The 20,174-nt window shown below is 39.6% G+C and overlaps 1 protein-coding gene across 3 annotated transcripts in view; it reads left to right on the top strand.

The window, feature by feature from the left end:
* The window catches only part of LOC127977568 (cortactin-binding protein 2), a 43,482-nt gene that overhangs the window by 8,000 nt on the left and 15,308 nt on the right, over positions 1–20,174 (top strand). For all 3 annotated transcript variants that reach the window (XM_052582501.1, XM_052582502.1, XM_052582503.1), the window contains exons 3-5: positions 13,886–14,110; positions 16,012–17,440; positions 19,859–20,065. In XM_052582501.1, coding sequence (XP_052438461.1) covers positions 13,886–14,110; positions 16,012–17,440; positions 19,859–20,065 — 1,861 coding nt within the window. The remainder of the gene's footprint in view (positions 1–13,885; positions 14,111–16,011; positions 17,441–19,858; positions 20,066–20,174) is intronic.

Genomic DNA, 20,174 nt, shown 5'->3' with positions numbered 1-20,174 from the left:
TCATTGTGAAAAGATGGATCTCAAAATAATACAGTCACTTTTGGGAAGGATTCAAATATGCAAAAGATGCTGGAAAACTAAAGAATGCGCAGGAGCTGGTGGATTTTTCTGAAGAACTTATTTATGGCCAACGAGGAACTAATGAACAACTATCACAAATTATAAAAACAGTCGTGAATCATCCTGGAAATGATACATAATGGGGTATGTAAACTTTTGAATGGGGTAATTTTTTATGAATTTGGTTATTATTTTTCTTGTGGAGTATACTGTATATAAACATCTATTATGTGAAATAGCTTATTCAGGAGAGTACTAATTAAAAATAACGTGCCATTTTCATGCTCCCTATTATTTAGATAAAATTATGAAAATATTAGCATATTCTACTAGGGGTATGTAATTTTATGAGCACAATTGTAAGTATCTAAATATATTATTAATTAAATTACATTTATATTACTTTATTATTTGTTTATATTATATTTATGTATGTTACCATTAGCGGGTAATTTTGGACAGTATCTCTAGCTCTGTATATACAGTATTGTTCAAAATAATAGCAGTACAATGTGACTAACCAGAATAATCAAGGTTTTTCGTATATTTTTTTATTGCTACGTGGCAAACAAGTTACCAGTAGGTTCAGTAGATTCTCAGAAAACAAATGAGACCCAGCATTCATGATATGCACGCTCTTAAGGCTGTGCAATTGGGCAATTAGTTGAATTAGTTGAAAGGGGTGTGTTCAAAAAAATAGCAGTGTGGCATTCAATCACTGAGGTCATCAATTTTGTGAAGAAACAGGTGTGAATCAGGTGGCCCCTATTTAAGGATGAAGCCAACACTTGTTGAACATGCATTTGAAAGCTGAGGAAAATGGGTCGTTCAAGACATTGTTCAGAAGAACAGCGTACTTTGATTAAAAAGTTGATTAGAGAGGGGAAAACCTATAAAGAGGTGCAAAAAATGATAGGCTGTTCAGCTAAAATGATCTTCAATGCCTTAAAATGGAGAGCAAAACCAGAGAGACGTGGAAGAAAACGGAAGACAACCATCAAAATGGATAGAAGAATAACCAGAATGGCAAAGGCTCAGCCAATGATCACCTCCAGGATGATCAAAGACAGTCTGGAGTTACCTGTAAGTACTGTGACAGTTAGAAGACGTCTGTGTGAAGCTAATCTATTTTCAAGAATCCCCCGCAAAGTCCCTCTGTTAAAAAAAAGGCATGTGCAGAAGAGGTTACAATTTGCCAAAGAACACATCAACTGGCCTAAAGAGGAACATTTTGTGGACTGATGAGAGTAAAATTTTTCTTTTTGGGTCCAAGGGCCACAGGCAGTTTGTGAGACGACCCCCAAACTCTGAATTCAAGCCACAGTACACAGTGAAGACAGTGAAGCATGGAGGTGCAAGCATCATGATATGGGCATGTTTCTCCTACTATGGTGTTGGGCCTATTTATCGCATACCAGGGATCATGGATCAGTTTGCATATGTTAAAATACTTGAAGAGGTCATGTTGCCCTATGCTGAAGAGGACATGCCCTTGAAATGGTTGTTTCAACAAGACAATGACCCAAAACACACTAGTAATCGGGCAAAGTCTTGGTTCCAAACCAACAAAATTAATGTTATGGAGTGGCCAGCCCAATCTCCAGACCTTAATCCAATTGAGAACTTGTGGGGTGATATCAAAAATGCTGTTTCTGAAGCAAAACCAAGAAATGTGAATGAATTGTGGAATGTTGTTAAAGAATCATGGAGTGGAATAACAGCTGAGAGGTGCCACAAGTTGGTTGACTCCATGCCACACAGATGTCAAGCAGTTTTAAAAAACTGTGGTCATACAACTAAATATTAGTTTAGTGATTCACAGGATTGCTAAATCCCAGAAAAAAAAATGTTTGTACAAAATAGTTTTGAGTTTGTACAGTCAAAGGTAGACACTGCTATTTTTTTGAACACACCCCTTTCAACTAATTGCCCAATTGCACAGCCTTAAGAGCGTGCATATCATGAATGCTGGGTCTTGTTTGTTTTCTGACAATCTACTGAACCTACTGGTAACTTGTTTGCCACGTAGCAATAAAAAATATACTGAAAACCTTGATTATTCTGGTTAGTCACATTGTACTGCTATTATTTTGAACAATACTGTAGGTATCTGAATGTTGCGTGCAAATCAAAGAGAACAGCTTGGAGCTGTTTGTGTTGTGTCAGGGTATTTGACTCTCTCTGTCTTTCCCTCCTCCCTTCCACCACATTTTACATTCTAGCTGTCAAATACAAGAAGCAGAACTGTAATTCCACATACACGTGTCTGTAAGAGAAGCTTAGCTGATCCTTGCGCTGCCTTTCGGTGAGGCTGGGGACAGTCGGACAAGTGTTTGTGTGCGTGGGTGGCTGGATGGATGGACAGAAGCGCATGTTATGAGAACACTATCCAAACAGTTGAAAATCAATTGAATTTATAGCCCCCCCCTCCCCCATCCAAGGTATTTTCCAGCACCCAATCATTGCAAAGTATTGGAAATCTTAAACAAGCAGAATAAATCTAGCACCGCAAGCATCTGAGTCAGTCATTTTGTTTGCTTTTACCCTAATGGCTTTAGTTTTGCCAGAACATTTAAGCAAGATTCACTAGAAAAGAGTGCTGAACCAGTATGTTTCAAGCTTTTTAGTGCAGAAGTGAGAGAAGAGGGTGACCACCATTTCACGAAGTCAACGGAGTCATCAAATATTATAGGTGGGAATCCATACAGAGGTCTTGGAGTTCAACAGGCAGACATAAAGAAAGTTCAGAAAAACAATTCATTTGAAAATTTGGAAATGTCAGAATTGATTTGGTGTAGCCGGAGGAGCACATACTTGGCTGTGTTGTTTTGAACGTGATGTTGTTAAATGTGATGGCACGGTGGCAGCATCCCGTTTGGGTGATTGGGTGTTTGAGTGAGCACTGGTCATGGGCACCATGTTAAATCGCTGTTATTTCTGGCTGCAGGCTGTTGATGTGACACCCGCTGTTCCACCGTGTTCTGTTTGAGAGAGATTAGGGTTATGATGTGGAAATGTTGTCTTAACCCTCACAGTCTAACAGCACACTTATCCCAGCCCTAATATCTATTGTTATGCTATCACATTGAAGTCCTGATGCACCATAACGTGGCAGATTTATTATATTAGGCTAGGTATTTTTGAGCTGTATATTGCCACAAAAGTGTATATTAAACTGTTTATCAGATAGAACAGAAATGGTATCACTCGAAGGAAAACTCATATAGATTTTGTCTGCGATGGCAGATAAACAGAGTAGAAAGTATGTTAATTTTACACGGAAGAAAGCTGTGAGATCTGAGAATACAATCTGTTGAATATGTCATGCTGTTTTGTACTAAGTAATTATGTCCTACTATGTGTAATTTTGACCACCCAGAAGATATTTTGTGTATTTGTAATATTTTGACAGCTGACTGCATGCCACATACTGAACAGAAAGTACTCTCAGCCTGTACCATCTCTTGCTGTTTTGTTTTTGTTAGCAGAAAAATGTATGAGTTAAACAGTTTATGATGACGAAACTAGCGTTAAATGATTAGTTCACTCCCAGCATATACATTCCCCAAAACTTTACTCACCCCCATCCTGTCTTCCAAGACTGAAGACTTTTTTTTCTGTCATAATTTTCCTCCACTTTTTTTAATGAAAACGTTCCAGGATTTTTCTCCATATAGTGTACTTAAGTGGCAGCTAATGGGTTGAATATTTAAAATTGAAGTTTCATTATTAAAATGATCATAATTTTATCTTTTTTGTAAAGGGTGTTTGACTTTCTTTGTACATCCAACGTGACTAGGTAATATGTGAGGTCGAGCTATTGCAAGATGAGAATTGTAATTAAACAGTATAATTTTTTAGCATTTTTTATTTTTTTTTTAGAAAATGACTGATCGTTTTGTAGATAAGACCCTTACTCCTTGGCGGGGATCATATAGAGCCTTTTGCAGCTGCATTGAAACTGCAATTTGGACCTTCGACCCATTGGGTCGCATTGAAGTCCATTACATGGAGAAAAATCCTGGAATGTTTTCCCAAAAAACCTTCATTTCCTTTCAACATAAGAAAGAACATCTTGGATGACATGGAGGTGAGTAAAATTTCAGGAAATCTTTATTCAGGAAATGAACTAATCTTTTAAAACATTTCAGGTAAGTATGATTTTTTTCTCATTCTTACCAGCCCCAAAATTCCAAATGGTATAATATGTGCATCGCAAACTTGCTCTCGAATGCTCGAATCGCTGCTTGTAAAATGTCTGGTTTAATCAGCCTGGTTTAAATATGTAGATCAGAGGTTATTTGATCTCTTTGTTGTTCTGTATGGCAGTCATGATGGGTTAGAGTCATTGTGACAGACTTCAGGGGTATCTAGAACAAGCAGGCCTTTGTCGATGTGTAGCCCTTTTGGGGCTGTTTTGTCCTTCCAACTGTCTGAGGAGATATGATGCGGCTCTGAAATTAGGCTGAGACAAGATCCTTCTAGCATATAAATTGCTGTCTGTAGTCCTTGGAGAACAGAAAGGTAAGTGTCCTTGCTTACCCTTATAACTGGCTGCCTTTAAAAGCATCCCCTTTAAAAGTACTGCTACTAAAGCATCTTTGTTTATAGCACTGCATCTTACGTTGTTACCTCTGGGCCCCTATCCGCCTACTGTACATCCTCAGGAATTCGAGGCCAGATCTTGAACAACTCTGCCACACCACCTTCCTTTTTTCCTTCCTTAAAACTTAACAGCCAAACCAAAATGAGGCAGGAGCCGTTTAAAATGTCAGTGTGGATGAGTCCAGGCTGTTTCTCACCGAAAGCAGTTTAGTCACTCCAGGCGCCAGTTACTGGTCCTCTGCCAGCCTCCTTCCCCACCTCAACCACTCATGTCCTTATATTTCATCGAGCACTCTGTTGTTGTCAAAGCTATGGTTATTACATTTCATGACAACCTCAGTTACCTCCTCAAGAACAGGGCCGGACATCTCTATTACTGTCTGAAATGAAAACAATATTTTGAATGTAACCCTTCCTTATTCCACGAAATTGCTTGCAGAATGTAGCTTTGTTTTTCTGTGTTGACCAACGTCCTTTAGAAACTGTTTGGATGGGATCATCTCTTTTTTTTTTTTACATTACGTCAGCAGTGAACTATGGTTTGCAACTTACTAGTCGCTTTCAAACGGTATCAAGATATCAAGGCTACATAAAAATAAAAAAAGGCTTCTCTTGACCTTATTCCGTTGCTGTTTTTTTCCATTCCACTGCCCTTCGTCTCCTATTTTTAAAAGTAAAAATGCATTTTGTCAACTTTTATGAGTAAACTAACATATATATATATATTTGGTTCCAGAGCTAACAGACATGGACTAACGCCACTAAACTCATATTTTGATTTCATTGGACTTTCACAGAGACTTTCTTTTCATTCTTGAATTCCAGAGCTTTATGTGTGTGAGAATTTACTATCAGGCCAAAATGTGGCACATACTTGTGCTTCCCCTCAGACTACATTAAGTACATCCTTAAAATAAATACGTTTGATCTATTAAGCTACCCTGAAGGCTAAGCAGACATATATATAATCTAATAAATGATGCCTCAGGCTCATGGATATAGCAACAAATATATATTCTCTTGAATAATCAGGGCAGGTATTTATTTCCTGGACTGGTGCAAGGATCAGTTCAGGGTAAGAAACAAGTTGGATTTGCAGTATACTGTATGGTGCAATGATTTATTCATGGTTTTTTTTAAATAAGCTGACATATTTCTGAAAATGTAGTCATCCATTTTGCTCTCATTTTAGCTGCTTGAGGAAAACAAATAGTGTCGTTCAAAATGGAGATGCCTCATCATACATGCCTGTAATGTAGTGCAGTTCAAATAGAAGATCTCTTTGTGTGTTATCTGAATCATACATGTTTGTGATTCTTGTTTTGCTTGAGGAAACTTGCATCAGAATGCCTGAGCGGCTGAATCTGTGAGTTTGTACGCAGGCTATGGTTTTACACTTTTATTCGATTTTCATAAATTGGTCTGTGGAGCACCACACAGAAATGTGGTTCATTCGAGAGGGTCATTAAAATAGGCCACAAACATTATAAGAGAGGCATGACCAATTTTAGCGTTCCAGCAGTGCCTGTCGATCTCTCAAGCTCTGTTTCAATGACTCTGTGGGAGAAAACCCCACCATCCCCCAACCAACCCCATACCAAACCATCATGCGTTCAGCAGTGTTAAATAATTAAAGGATGTATGCCTTTCTTATATAATGACGTCGCTATAAATACTCCTCATGTGTGGGGGATTTCTGTGGAGGATGGGTCTTGAGAAAATAGGCTTTTTCCTAGTAGTCAGTCATGAGTTGTTGATGTTTAGTAAGTGGATCCAGAAGAGATTTTTTAACGTGTGTGTGTGTGATATGTATGTGTATATGTATTGTGGACCTCTGTCTCTTAATGTGAAGGTGATTTCAGTACACTGTGAATTTTCTTCTGTAGATAATAGAATTGATTTTCTCAGGCGTTCAGCAGGTGTCTTGGTTTATTTGTGGTGTGTGCAGCTGTGGCATGTGGTTTAATCTTATTAAGTGCGTCCTGTAAGGAAGTTAATGTACGGTTTTGTTTGTGTGAATACCTCAATGTATGCTTAACAAGCACTTGTCATTATAGCACGCTGGGGTTACTTAGCTTTGCCTTCCTCTTGTGACTTGATTCACTCATTTGCGGTAAACGCTTCTGAGCTCAGTCTCTTTTTTTCTGGTGCTTTTCTCTGCTGTAAATGGCAGTGAGCGGCCGCTGTGACCTGTTTATGTAAGAGCTCCTTGCGGGGCTGAACTCGAATGTTTGAGCCGTGTTACTTTGACTTTGACTGCAAGGAAAAATCAGGGTTGGTGGTGATTCATTGCTTCATATTGTACACCGTACGGAAAATGCCCTAAGTGGTACATTTATATAACATATGGGAACATTGTGTTTGGGCTTGAGCATATATGTGTATAATGTGTTTATTCCAGGTCAGATAAATCCACTCATATCTTTAAATATGGCCAGATCCAGACCCGTCTTTGTTGCTTATCCAAACAGAAAGATTTCAGGCTGCATTTGGGATATATGCAGCAAAATCATAAATAGATTTCCATATGTGAATCCCATAGGGAAGATGGTGTCTGTGTTTGTGAGTGTTTCACATCAGTGTAAAGCAGCGCCTTGAGCTTAAAATGAATCTGACCCAGAAGTGTATGTATGTGGGAGTATGACAGTTCCTCTTCACTTCATGAGCAGAGCTGTTGTACCGTTTTTCTATATTACATCCGTGTCCTGTTATTTTGATGTCATCTTTAATTCCTGTCGATAGGGGTCAAGTTTGTGTCACTGTTTTTCCTTTGGTTTGACATTCCCTGCTGGATAGATGTTATAGAGGGCTTCTAATTAAAAGTGCAGGATTTCCTCGTTGCCCGAATTGTTTGTTATTGATTTTGTCTCTGACAGTTCTGCTTCACTCAGCAGCGTCTCATTAATCCGACTGGTACTTTTAATAGAAATTTGACAAATGGCACAATGTCGTTTACTCAGCCACAAGCTTTATTTTGCTTGAAAAGATGTCATGAGAATAATATTTCTATCACATCCTCATATCCTCAGAGATAAACTGATAGAAAACCTACTGAAGAAGTGTGCTGCTACAAGCTACAGACTTTTTTCTTAAATATCAACATATTCATTGGCATATGTGAAAATCAACACCACCTGCTATTTTTTTAAACACCCATAACAATAGATGAATAAAATTATGTAAATAACCAGAACATCACCCTTTTCCCTACCCAACCAAATTAACCCACATAAACTAAAGGGGAGAAAGAGAGAAGAGAAAATAAAAGAAATGGGAGAGAAGCATAAGATTCCACTTCTTAAATGAATTAACAGAGACTAATGGAGTGTTCATTTTTTTCCAAATATAGAAAAGACATTATGTCCTTCAACCAAGAAAAATTAGCAAGAGGGCATGAGGATTTCCAATGAAGCAGAATTTGTCTTCCATGTTTATATTAAATGGTTGTTTATGGTTGGTACAATTTAAGTATCTTAAATTATATATTTTGATCAAATATATTTTTAGATATTTAGATATATTTTGATCAAAAATACAGTAAAACAGTAATATTCTGAAATATCATTAAAGTTTAACATAACTTTTCTATTTTAATATAATTTAAAATGTAAATTAGTCCTTTGATGGCAATTACTCCAGTCTTCAGTTTCACACGATCCTTCAGAAATCATTTCAAAATGCTGATTTGGTGCTCAAGAAACATTGATTATTTTCAACATTGAAACAGATTCTGTTTTCTAGGATTCTTTGATTAATAGAAAGTTTAAAAGAACAGCATTTAGTTAAGATAAAAATATTTGTAACATTCTAAATGTCATTTTAAAGCAACCTCACTCATTATTTTTACTTTCACGTTAATGACACATTTGGAGTTGCATGTTATTTTTTGACCTTAGACACTAGGGTTATAATATGTGGGTCAGGTGATCTGATCAGGGCTCAAAATTGTGGCTTGTATGAGAGGGTACATGACAGATGGTGGTTGGTATTGGGGGTTTTCAAATGGGGGTGGGATGGTCTGTAGGGACCGCTCGGTTGCCCATATTCTCTCTCCCCCCGTGGACCCAATCCTCTCTCTTTTCCCCCCGAACAGCAACCCTTAAACCTTTAGTGCCCTATTTTTCTACTGAAACAAAAATGTACAGGCCTTTACCATAAGCTGTTCCAACTCATCGTCAATATGGAGCCAGTAAACTGAAAATGTTCAGAGTCTGTAGAGTCAGTAAGTCACAAGCTTTCAGAGCCTCTCCAACTGTGAATAATGTGTTTTACTCTGATGTAAGTCACAAGACTAAATTTCTTCTCCGTTCCTCTCTTCCTCTCCATCAGTTTGATGCCTTTTGATCTCACATTTGGGTTAGTAGAGCTGCGGAAGTCCTTGGCCCACAAAGCCAGCTCTGTGTTGATATAATTGAAAGGCCTCTTGTGAGAGTCTTTGGACACACACTCACATTCAAACAGAATCGACACAGAAAAAGCACTTTCTCCCACAGAAACGTCTTGCTCATGGGTTAACCTTACTAGGCAGTGTAATATGCCTGAGGGCATCTGCTGGAAGATGACGGCAGATTTTTAGGTTTGTGGCTCAAATAGACGCTTGAATTGGCATCAGTTTGGTGGAAGTGACTCGATACTTTACTTTTCAGAACAGAAAAATGTGAAGTGCTTTGTGTTATTTGCAATTAGTAGATAACTGTTGTTTGCAAATATCTGTGATGGTTTTGTTATGGTGTGGATTCCGTAGGGAAATAGTATATTGCCTCTTTCTCACCTTGTTTCCCACCATTTTATTCATCCTCTGTCACTCCCCTCAAACAGTCTTTGTCCTGCTCTCTCTCTCTGCTCATTTTTAGCATCTCTTCCCCTTTGGCGCTGTGCCCTGGACCCCTCACTCAGCCAGCACGTGCCTGTAAAGGTTAATGCTAATAATACCAGAGACCTGCCTGAACTCCACCAGGAGTCCTGTGTACACAATTGAAACTCAAGACTTGGCAGAGAGTGTCTGTGAAGTTTCAACAGGTTTCTTTTTTTTTTTTTTCTTCGTCGTCTTATTCAGCCTCTTAAAACCCAGTCAGATTAGGACAGAGCTATACAAAAAAACATGATTTGACTTGATATTTAATGGGCGATAAGCTTTTCCCTGCTTCCTCTCCAGTCCACCTGGGCCATTTGGACGCCAGAAAAAAAAAATCATTCACAAATCACCATGATTTTGACACACATTAGGATATGCATGCCCAAATGAGAGAAATGGTTTGCACAGAAATGAAAGGTCTGTCATTTACATTATTGTTCCAAACCTGTACGACTTTCTTCTGCAGAACACAAAAGAAGATATATTGAAGAGGGTGATAACCAGTGTTTTGGTTTCCATAGACTTGAGAAAGTGAAACACTTCTCAAAATATGTTCTTTTTAAGCAAGAAAGTGTCTCCATGTACAGTAACCTCCAAACTGTAAGTTAATAAAATCCTGTCATTATTTACTCAACAAGTTCCAAACTTGTCTTGAATGCTGACTTTCTTTCTTCTGTGAAACATGAATAAAAGTAAGAAATATTTGAGTTGTTTTTTTCCCTGTATACAATGGAAGTCAGTGGGCTCCAATGTTTGGTTCTCTTTTTTTTATTCAATGGAAGTCGATGGGCTCCAATGTTTTTTTTTGGTTCCCAACAGTTTTTTAAAATATTTTATATTTTGAATATTATATATTTTTTCCTTTCTCTACAATTTTGGTTCCCAAAATTGTTCACGTTTTTTGTTTGTGTCTGTTCCACAGTAGAAATAAATAATTTCAGGTTTGCAATGACATGAGGGTCCGTAAACAATGATGGAATTTTCATTTTAGGGTGAACTATTCCTTTAAATGAAAAGGAGACCGTGAAAAGGGTCGTGTAGAACTAAATTACAACCTTGAATACAATTATAACTGGGCTTTCAAGAAAAAAAATGAAAGTATAGGATTGGGCCCTTTTAATATTCTTGTAATTTTGATAAGTTACATTTTGGCCTAAAGTGAGGGGTTATACCCTTTAGCTCTCATAATAAATTGCTCTGCAGTAAAATAGAAATATATGCCTAATGCCCTAAAAGATTGGAAAAATTTCTTTCTACATTATAGTAGAATGTGACAACTAAATCATGGCTTCATTATAACCAAAGCTTTAGTATGAGTATTAACAGATGGGCTTTGTACAAAGCAGCTATGTTCTGATTTTCCACAAACAATAATTATGTCAGTCAGATGTAACTCTTCTTTGTTTTTTTATGGCTAGTTTCTTCCACCATAGCCTCATCTTTACTCTTAATACCAAACAATGTGTTGAATGTTGCTCCTGACCCCCTTGATCCATTATGGACAGATAAAGTAGTTCATAAGGAGGAGGAGGGACAGCACAGCCTCTGTGATTACAGAAGAGATTTGTGAAAGCCGAGAGGAAAGTGCCAGATGGCTGAGAATCTCAAAGCCCTCCATTCTCTATCTGCCATGACACACAGACATTTCTCCCGCCTCCAGACTCCCATCTCTTTAGATCTCTCTCTCTCTCTCTCTTACTCTCCGTCTTTCCCTCAACCCCCTCCTCATTCTCTTTTCCTCTAGACTTTGCAATGTTTATTAGCTCCTTCACAGTTGTTGGTCAAAATAACAGGAGTATATTTGAATTTCTCTTTCTGCTGTGCTTTTGCTGTTCTTCCTGGGTCATTCCTACTCTAAAATAGATTTCATTCTGTGAAATATTATGTGGGATCAAATATTACATTTAGCCATTTTAAAGATGGAAGTTTTTATTTAGTTTACACGCAGCATAATTTCTAGTGGGAAAACAACAGCATTGTTAAGTATTAAGGATTGGGTCTGATGGATTATGTGTTGTTTTGTAACCTTAAAGTTCTTTTTTCCACTCTAAAACCTTTCATCCAGTTTGATAATATTAGAGATTTTTTCCCCTAGTATTTCAGAAGGTAAAACTAAATGTAAATTTATTTTTAAGAGATATTCCCAATCCACAAGGATCGTGAAGGGGAGTCATTCCTTTCCACTTGATCATAACTATAGTAGAGTGTGGTGTAATTTTCAGTCTTTTTGAAACATAATCCGTCCATGTACATTCCTTTGATTTGAGGCTGTCTCCAATTTTTCTCACCCACTTCCTTTTGTTTTCCATTTATATGGCAGACTGCACTCATAATGAAATAAGCCTGGTCCAGCACTGGTCTGTCTGTTCGTGTTAAGTGGACTGAAAGCAACTCACTTCGAGAACTTTTATGCCCTTGAAAGCCGTGATACTTAGCAGAAGTAAACTGATCCTGACACTTGCAATGAGAATCATCCATCTGAGGGGTTGCATGCGTATGTGTGTGTGTTTGTACATCTGCAGGTTGATTATTTCCTTCTATGGTTAGGCAATAGTTGGCCATTAGCCTCCAGGATGCTTTGTTCTCTTTGCATGGTTCCTTCTGCTTGCATTACACAGACTGTGTTAAATAGGGACACCCTGTCGAGAGTAAACTTTTAGATTATCTCTCCCATTTGATCTGCTTGTTCATTTTATAGCATGACTTTTCCATAACAGATGGGTAGTGTAGATCAGCCCAGTGGGTTGCCTGAGAGTGAGCGTGTTTTTTTTGGATATTTTAATAAAAAACCTACATATTGTGCCTTTTAATACACTAAAATTCTAAAATCTGTTTTATACCTTTATAATATAGTGGCAACCATCATAAAAACACAGGTCGTAATGAAAGCCACATAATGAATCAAACTTCATCACATCTTTTCCACAAGTACTAATCTATGGAAGGTTTAAAGTGTCACGTGCACAAATAAAAAACACTATTCATGACAAGTAACATGACACTAAAATAATACAATAAACATTAATTCAATGACATACGAGGTAATATAATACCCTAAATGTACTTAAGTGATAACATAAAAATAAAAATAAACAATTAAATGAAAAACCATCAAATTAAGGGATTCTGGGAATGTCAGTTTGCATTTTTTGCACTGTAAATTACAAGATAACTTGTTCAGTTACGAAAACTGTACATTTAACAATGTCCTGTCTAGTGTATCTACTACTGTTTTCATTTAATATAGTAATGTAACTTTTTTTATGTCAGCAATTTTTTCCGTTTTTACCCATACAATTTCTTATTTTCTTTGTACAGATTTTTTCTTGCATCGTAACGAAGATGCAACTTTTGTCCCACTGCAGATGCAACCGGTTAGACTCTTGTCTTGACCCAAGTTACAGTTAACATGAATCTGTGATGCATCTCTATGCAGTAAAATACAGCGTCACTCATCTGAGTTGATTTGTGTCAAGGAAAACATCTAATTTGTGGGGCGTTATGGCAGGGTTGGCCCTTTGCTGACCCTGCTGAGATGACCAGCTGGACTTGACATGGCCTAAAGTAAACGTCAGGCTTAATGATCACCCCTGAAGAAGTGCTAACCTGCTCTCTGTGTGAGTGTGAGGATGTATTATTTGATTTATGTGTGCATCAGAGAGTAAAAGGGCATAAAGGCTTCTTTTGTTATTAATGTTTACCTTAAGTAATAATACACAAAATTGTTTGTGCACTAATTTTCCCAAGATGGAACAATTCCCAGAGCTGATATCCACAAGATCATGAGTGCGGTTGGAGACTTGCGTGTCTCTAGGCCAAAGCACATTAAGTCAGCAAGACATTTCTTCTCACCCACCACTTACTGTACCATGCATCACCAAGGGAACATAATGTGTAATAATTGCTTTGTGTTATTTCACAATGATTTGCCAGCATCCTACAGGCACCATGTTGGCATCCTGGTATTTACCTCTTGACCTCCTAAAGTTTTCTGTGTCTCATTGTCTATGTTTACTGTGCATGCACAAGAATATTCAAATATTGATCAGAATTTGGTCTCTTTCCTATATTATGTAAGCACTATTTAAATGATTTTGCCATGTAACTAAATTAAGCCAATTTTCTTGCTTCTGGAAATAGGACTGCTGAACAGAACAGCTTGCATACCGTGTTTCTGTAATGATCAGAATTCTTCCATGTTATTCAAATTATCCAACATAACTAAGCATTTATTTGTCCAAAAAAGGATGATTTTGATATTACATATAGACAGTTGTGAATATGCAAAGCTATTAAAAATACATTCTTAACCAGAAAATGGACTATAAATAAGCTCACCAATCTTTTGTATTATTTTCTTCATAGGCTCGTAGGAAAGAAGTGTTCCTGCAGGAGCGATATGGACAGTTCAGTCTGACGGACCCGTTCCTTGCCCTGCAGAGGGACTTCGAGTCAGGGACTGGGTCAAAGGACCGCAGGCCTGTTAGTGCGAGTCCAATTACTGTGCTAGAAGCTGTTATGGCCCATTGCCGTAAGATGCAGGAGAGAATGTCTGCCCAGCTCTCGGCTGCTGAGAACAGACAAAAGAGGGTAAGACCTCAAATTGTGTGTTTAATTGTGCATGCATATATGTGTAACAGGGCAAGACTATAGAAAAGATTGTGTGTGAATTATTCAAAGAATATTTGCATATTCTATCTGAAATAAGTCCTCCTTTCCTGTGTGGAAATGTGTCTACATCAGCTGCACTGATACTGTTCTGGCACAAATAAGCCCCTTTCACACTGCACGTCAGACCCGGCATATTGCCGGAATATTACCGGGTCGCCTTCTGTGTGAAAGCAAACACGTCCCGGGATTGATTCCGGCATTGTACCCGGGTCGGGGACCTAGTAACATTGCCGGGTCCAACCCGGGACGAGCGCTGTGTGAACAAAAGCCAGATCCAATGCCGTGTCGAAGTGATGATGCGCAAACTGTATTGAAGCAGAGATCAGTTCCTCACTTGCTGCGCTGACGCTGAGATTGTTCGCTTGCTTCAGTGAAAGTATAACGTGGCTAAAGTTTTCGACTCGTACATTACACGTCACGCCCTGATGTCACGTGTCGTTACGGGATCTTTACGGGTAGTGTGTGAAAGCACGCACATATCACTGGCAGTGTGAAAGTGCAAAATCTAGCGACCCGGGAACAATTACCGGAACACTTTACCCATGTATTTGCCGGAATGGCAGTGTGAAAGGGGCTATAGTGACTTGAAATCAAAACTTGAAGGCAAAATCCAGTTTTTCTAACCTACAAAAAACAGAAAGAAAGAGTGCCAGACAAGGAGAGCAGTGACAGTATAAAAAGAAGAGTAGGAGGTGTTAGAGAAGGAGAGAAATAGATGCTAAGCTCTAAAACACTCTGACAAACACTTTCGTAAATCTGCATCTCACAATTAGAGCTAGTGCTACGAAGAATACAAGCTACATGATATCAAAGCTGGTCTTGAACTTTAAAAACACACACAGGTGTGCTTCTTCCAAGTGACCCCTGGCCCATCACCGCACACCCATTTCTGCAGACCAGATATCAGCTGTGTCCACCATCTCAGATAGGCCTATTATAACAAGATATATATATACTGTATATATATAACATATATAACAAGATACAGTTTATATATAGGTACATAGCATGCATATTTACATGTTGCACTGACACTGAGAGATCTGAGCTCTCTGTTCCAATAATATACACTGAGACTTGGTTGTTATGGTGACAGTTCTCTCATTGCATCGGTACAGTAGTTTTATGTTATCACAGTGATTTCTGTCTGTTTCTAGCCACTGTGCCTAATGTTTTCTCATTATTTCTGAGCAAGTATTCATTTATTCATAGGCTAAGTAGCTAAAATCTGTAAATAAAGCCTGAGCTCTTATGTGTGACAAAAGAGCTAATTGGTCATCTTTTTTCCTGGAAGTAGTGTATTGCAGCAGTTGATAGTAGTAGTGTGTCCCCTATTTTGATATTCAGTTTTCATATTAAAAGAAATGGACACCTGCTATAAGGTCAAAGTGCTATCAGACAAGACTGATGTGATCATCTCAGCACATGAGTACTGATCCCTTGACCTATTTTTCAAAGATAAAGCTAATTAAGTCAGTTTCTAAAATAGACATTGGGGTTTATTAATATATATATTTTAAAGTGTGGCTTACAAAATATAGAAAAACACTACAACTAATCAATTAATGCAAATGCTTCAGTAGTGGAGCTTAGACATAAGCAGAAAGTTATTTAAGGTTAACATAGAGTGACCTCTGATTTCAGGACATTTTCCAAGTTTCTTTGTACTAGACTAATTTAAGTACTAGTCATTTTTTTAATTTTCTCACTGTCCAATGGACTGACAAACCTTTTATTGTTTAATAATCTGTGTCTTGCTTTATGTGTGTGTTATCTACTCTCTGCGAGTCTCACGTTTTCCCTGCTGCTGCTGTGTCTAGCTTGAAATGGAGAAACTGCAGCTGCAGAGCCTGGAGCAGGAACATAGGAAGCTGTCTGCTCAGCTGAAGGATGAGCGAGAGAAAAACAAACACGTGGTGATGTCACTGGTGCATGAATGCAAGCAGCTAGCTGCTCGTGTGGTCGAAGAGAACCAGCGCTTTGAGGAGCTCTCATCCCGCACTGAGCAGGAAGGCCGCTCTGTGGGACGACTGGAGGAAGAACTGGCATCTGAACGACGTCGTAGCCAACAGATGGAAGCGGAAATGGAGAAACAGCTGGCCGAGTTTGATACTGAGCGAGAACAACTACGGTCCAGGCTTAGCCGCGAGGAGATGCGTGCTGTGGAGCTGCGAGCTGAAAGTGAGAATCTCCGCCAGCAGGTGGAGCAACTAAGAACTGAGCGATGCAAAGACACCCCACCACTGCCTTCTTCCCAAATTAAAACTGTGGCATCTGTGGCTGTGGGCACTGAGGCCACTGTCTGTAAGGCTGTCTCTTCTCAGACAGATGTAGTGCTGGAAAATGAAGTGGCTAAGAAGGTGCCACTTTCCATCCCCGTCAAGCCTACAGGTTCCACCTATGCTAGCATGAACCTACCTAAGACTTCCAGTGTGGGGCGTGGGCTACACCACGGGAGCACTCAGGCAGAAAATGGAGGAGAGGGCCAAATGCATGCACATGGTTCACATTCACCTGGTGTGTCTGCTACCTTGCCGACTGGGGTCAGTCCTCGCGTCCAGGCGGCCCGCTACAAATTCCAACCCTCTGCTTCGGAGCAGGACCAAAATGGAACCGCAAACCAGAGCCCCCCTTCCCGCGATCTGTCCCCCACAAATCGAGACAACTTTGCAGCCAAACAGCAGGCACGCCACACAGTCACACAGGTTCTCTCCCGCTTTACAAGCCCTCCAGCAGGGGGGCCCCCTGCAGCCCTTCGCCCTGGTCTGTCACACTCCGCATCTGAGGGGGGACCATTCACCGGGCGTTTGGGCCACCCCCAGATAGGCCTTAAATCACCAACTGTGGCCCGCATTGACCGGGGTAACCCACCTCCCATCCCACCAAAAAAACCAGGACTGTCCCAGACACCGTCCCCTCCACACCCACCAATCAAAGTAGTAGGTGAAGGTAGCAGGTCCCCAGGAACAGGACTGGGGGTGGGCCTTGCCAAATCAACTGCCACCCCTCAGCTTCCACCAAAGCCCTCCTTAGATTTGGGCGGTACAGTCCCAGCCTTGACTGCATCACAGGTGGGTGCTTCCTGTACTGGCTGGCCGTGGGGTTCACAAACGACAGCAGCATGTGTGGAGTGTCCCATTGTCACCACCTCCTCCACAGCTACCATTGTCAGTAGCCCCTCCATAAACCCACCTAGTCTTCCATCCCATAGTACCAAGCACCCGGGCAGCCCCCTGGCAGCAGCATCAGGTAAAAGGGTGCTCCATTCTTCACCCTTGCTTTCACTGCTGCTCCTCTCTACTCCCCTGCTTTTCCATACTTGATGTATTCTTCAGTAAGTCCTAGTAGAGGAGAACATAGACTTGGAGAAACCAAGAGAGGAGTATTCATAAACTAATAGGGTTACCTGCCAGATGAAATGTAGTACTTCAACGTAACCAATAATTTTTGTAAGATTCTTGAGGGCACCCATGTCAGGACAGGTTCTTGACTTCATAAAAGCACTTTTAGATACGAATAGGTCAGGTTGACCCTCACTTGACAAAGCAGTACTCTAGGGTTCTTTCCTATAACCTATTCTGAAGCTGATGCCAGAGGCTGCTCTATCCCCTTTCCTCCCATTGACCTCAGCATGGTTCTGCCTCTCCTGTGTCCTACCACTAACCTGTTTCCCACAATGTCTCATATTAACCACTCCACCGTGTCCATGCCACCATCTGTTTCTTTGTTTTACTGGCTGTAGAGAAACTTGAAACCTGTGAATGTGGTGTCATTCTCTGCATTTTAATATTTAATAATTGTTCCAAAGATAAGTTGTTAGTTGTTCCTAGACAACTAACCCAATATAATTGTATTTGTCAAGATCTTGTACTCAAATATTACTAAATATTGTCTCCATTTGCATTTATTCTCCACAATATTATGCAATTCTACTTCTGAAATATACTGTTGATGTCTTTGTTTGAGAACTGTAAATTCATATCTTAGAGCATAGTTGTCTAACCCTGCTCCTGGAGGGTCAGTGTCTTGCAAAATATAACTCCAACTAGGCCCGGTTCAGCGGAGGTGCTAGAGGGTGAAACTATCCAACTATATATATATACCATCACTAATTTAAGGAGCACCCTCACCAATATTTCCTTTCTGGAAATTTGCAGTGTTCTTAAAGACCTTGAGTGGCTGGTTCATGTGTATTTGATTGGGTTGGAGTTAAACTCTACAGGACAGTGGCCCTCAGTGTGCAGAAATGGACACCTGTTTTGGAATAAAACGATACCATCCATAAAGGCCAGCATAGATTAACAGGAATGTCCATGCTGATCTGGCTGGTTTGTGCCAGTTTGTTGTTAGTCCAGCTGGTGGCTGCTCAAACAGCACAGTCTTTCTTGTATACACTGATGACCAACATCAAAAAACACAACATATGCTGGTCTTTTCAGCAGGGTAGTTCCAAAAAAGCTTTAACAGAGATGTCAGTTAGGTACAGTCATACATTGGTATGTCAGCTAAAAGTATGAGACGGCTCCAACTGCAGTTAGATTTCCCCTTGGAAACAGTGTCAGAAGCTTTAGTGTTCTCTCACATTTTGAAATACCACCCTGTCTCTGCAGGCCTCTTCATAGCTCTCTGAGAGCACCAGAGAAAGACATTTGTAACACCAGTGAAAGCAGAGCAAGTATTCCAGCAGAGTCTTCCTCTTCATTGTCACTAGAGACTAATCCACAGGGTAGCTCTGAGAGTTGTCGGTAGCTAGCTGTCATCGTTAAATGCTAAAAATTAGCACTTTTCTCCCTCTCTCTGCAGCCACTCAGCCATGGCAGTTCTCTGAGGCTCCTCTGCTCTTTCTGCCGTCCGTTTTAACCCAGAAAAGAACCAATAATCTTATGCTACCCCACTGGACTTCAATTAATCTCTCTCACTTCAATTCCTTCCACTAACCGAGATAAACATAGAGAATCCCTAGAGACGAAGCTATTTACAAACATACCCTAGCATTAGCAATCAGATACTAGAGTAGTTACATCCTCACTCATTTTATTTCTGTTTTAATAGGTACCAATTAGTCAAAATTCATCTGTTTCTCTGCTGTAGATGCCTTCTTTCTAATGCTGTCTAATTGACGTGTCTCGCACAATCTGCTTCATGTTTAGAACGTTTTAGTTTGACTGACACAATCTGTGATGCGTGACTTTGATGAATGTACCATAAACTGCCTGCTGCCTGATTTCATTTATCTGGCTGAGTTTTGTCTTTTATTTGACGTTTTGTTTTTAACCTGATCCAAAAACAGATGAAGTTGACTAGCATTTGATCTGATTACTAGGAGAGATGGTGTGAATCGTATATACACTCTTTAGAATAATACATTTCCAATGTTGTGCCAAAATGTGTACATCACGTGAATATTTACCCTTTGTTTTGACTGAATTTGGCTTACTTGTATTTCCTTTAGAACACAAAAGTTTTGTGTGTTCATCACTCTGGTGAGGAATTTGGTTTCTGAACTACAAAATAGTTATAGCACTGCGCTAGTGGCAGTGGCCTTATATCATTTTTAAATGACAAATGGAGTCGTTCTTCTGGGTAATGTTTTGGATCAGAGAACACATTTTGACACAATACAAGCACCTGCCTCACTAGTTACTGCTGTTGCTTGAACCCTCCCAGGCTGGTGTCCCTCCATAGTCCCCTCGCTAACCTGCGGTGACCCCGTCCCCCTGGATGACGGGCAAACCCTTCTCCTCCAAGCTGCTTCCCAGGGAAATGTCACTTTATTGTCTATGCTGCTTAACCAAGATCCACTTTTGGATATTCATCACCATCAACATGAATTAACCTCTGCCTTGATCTCTGCTGCCTTTAATGGACACACAGGTACGTGCTGGGCAGATTAGCATTTCTATGCATTAAATAATTGAAATTTGCTAGCTTTGCATAAGTTTTGCATGAGACATTATCCAGTGTTTGTTTTTCTATAGATTTA

The sequence above is a fragment of the Carassius gibelio genome, chromosome B18 (genome assembly GCF_023724105.1).
Source record: "Carassius gibelio isolate Cgi1373 ecotype wild population from Czech Republic chromosome B18, carGib1.2-hapl.c, whole genome shotgun sequence".
Lineage (NCBI taxonomy): Eukaryota > Metazoa > Chordata > Actinopteri > Cypriniformes > Cyprinidae > Carassius > Carassius gibelio.
The sequence above is the reverse complement of the archived record's forward strand: the minus strand, read 5'-3'. Positions and strand labels throughout refer to the sequence as shown.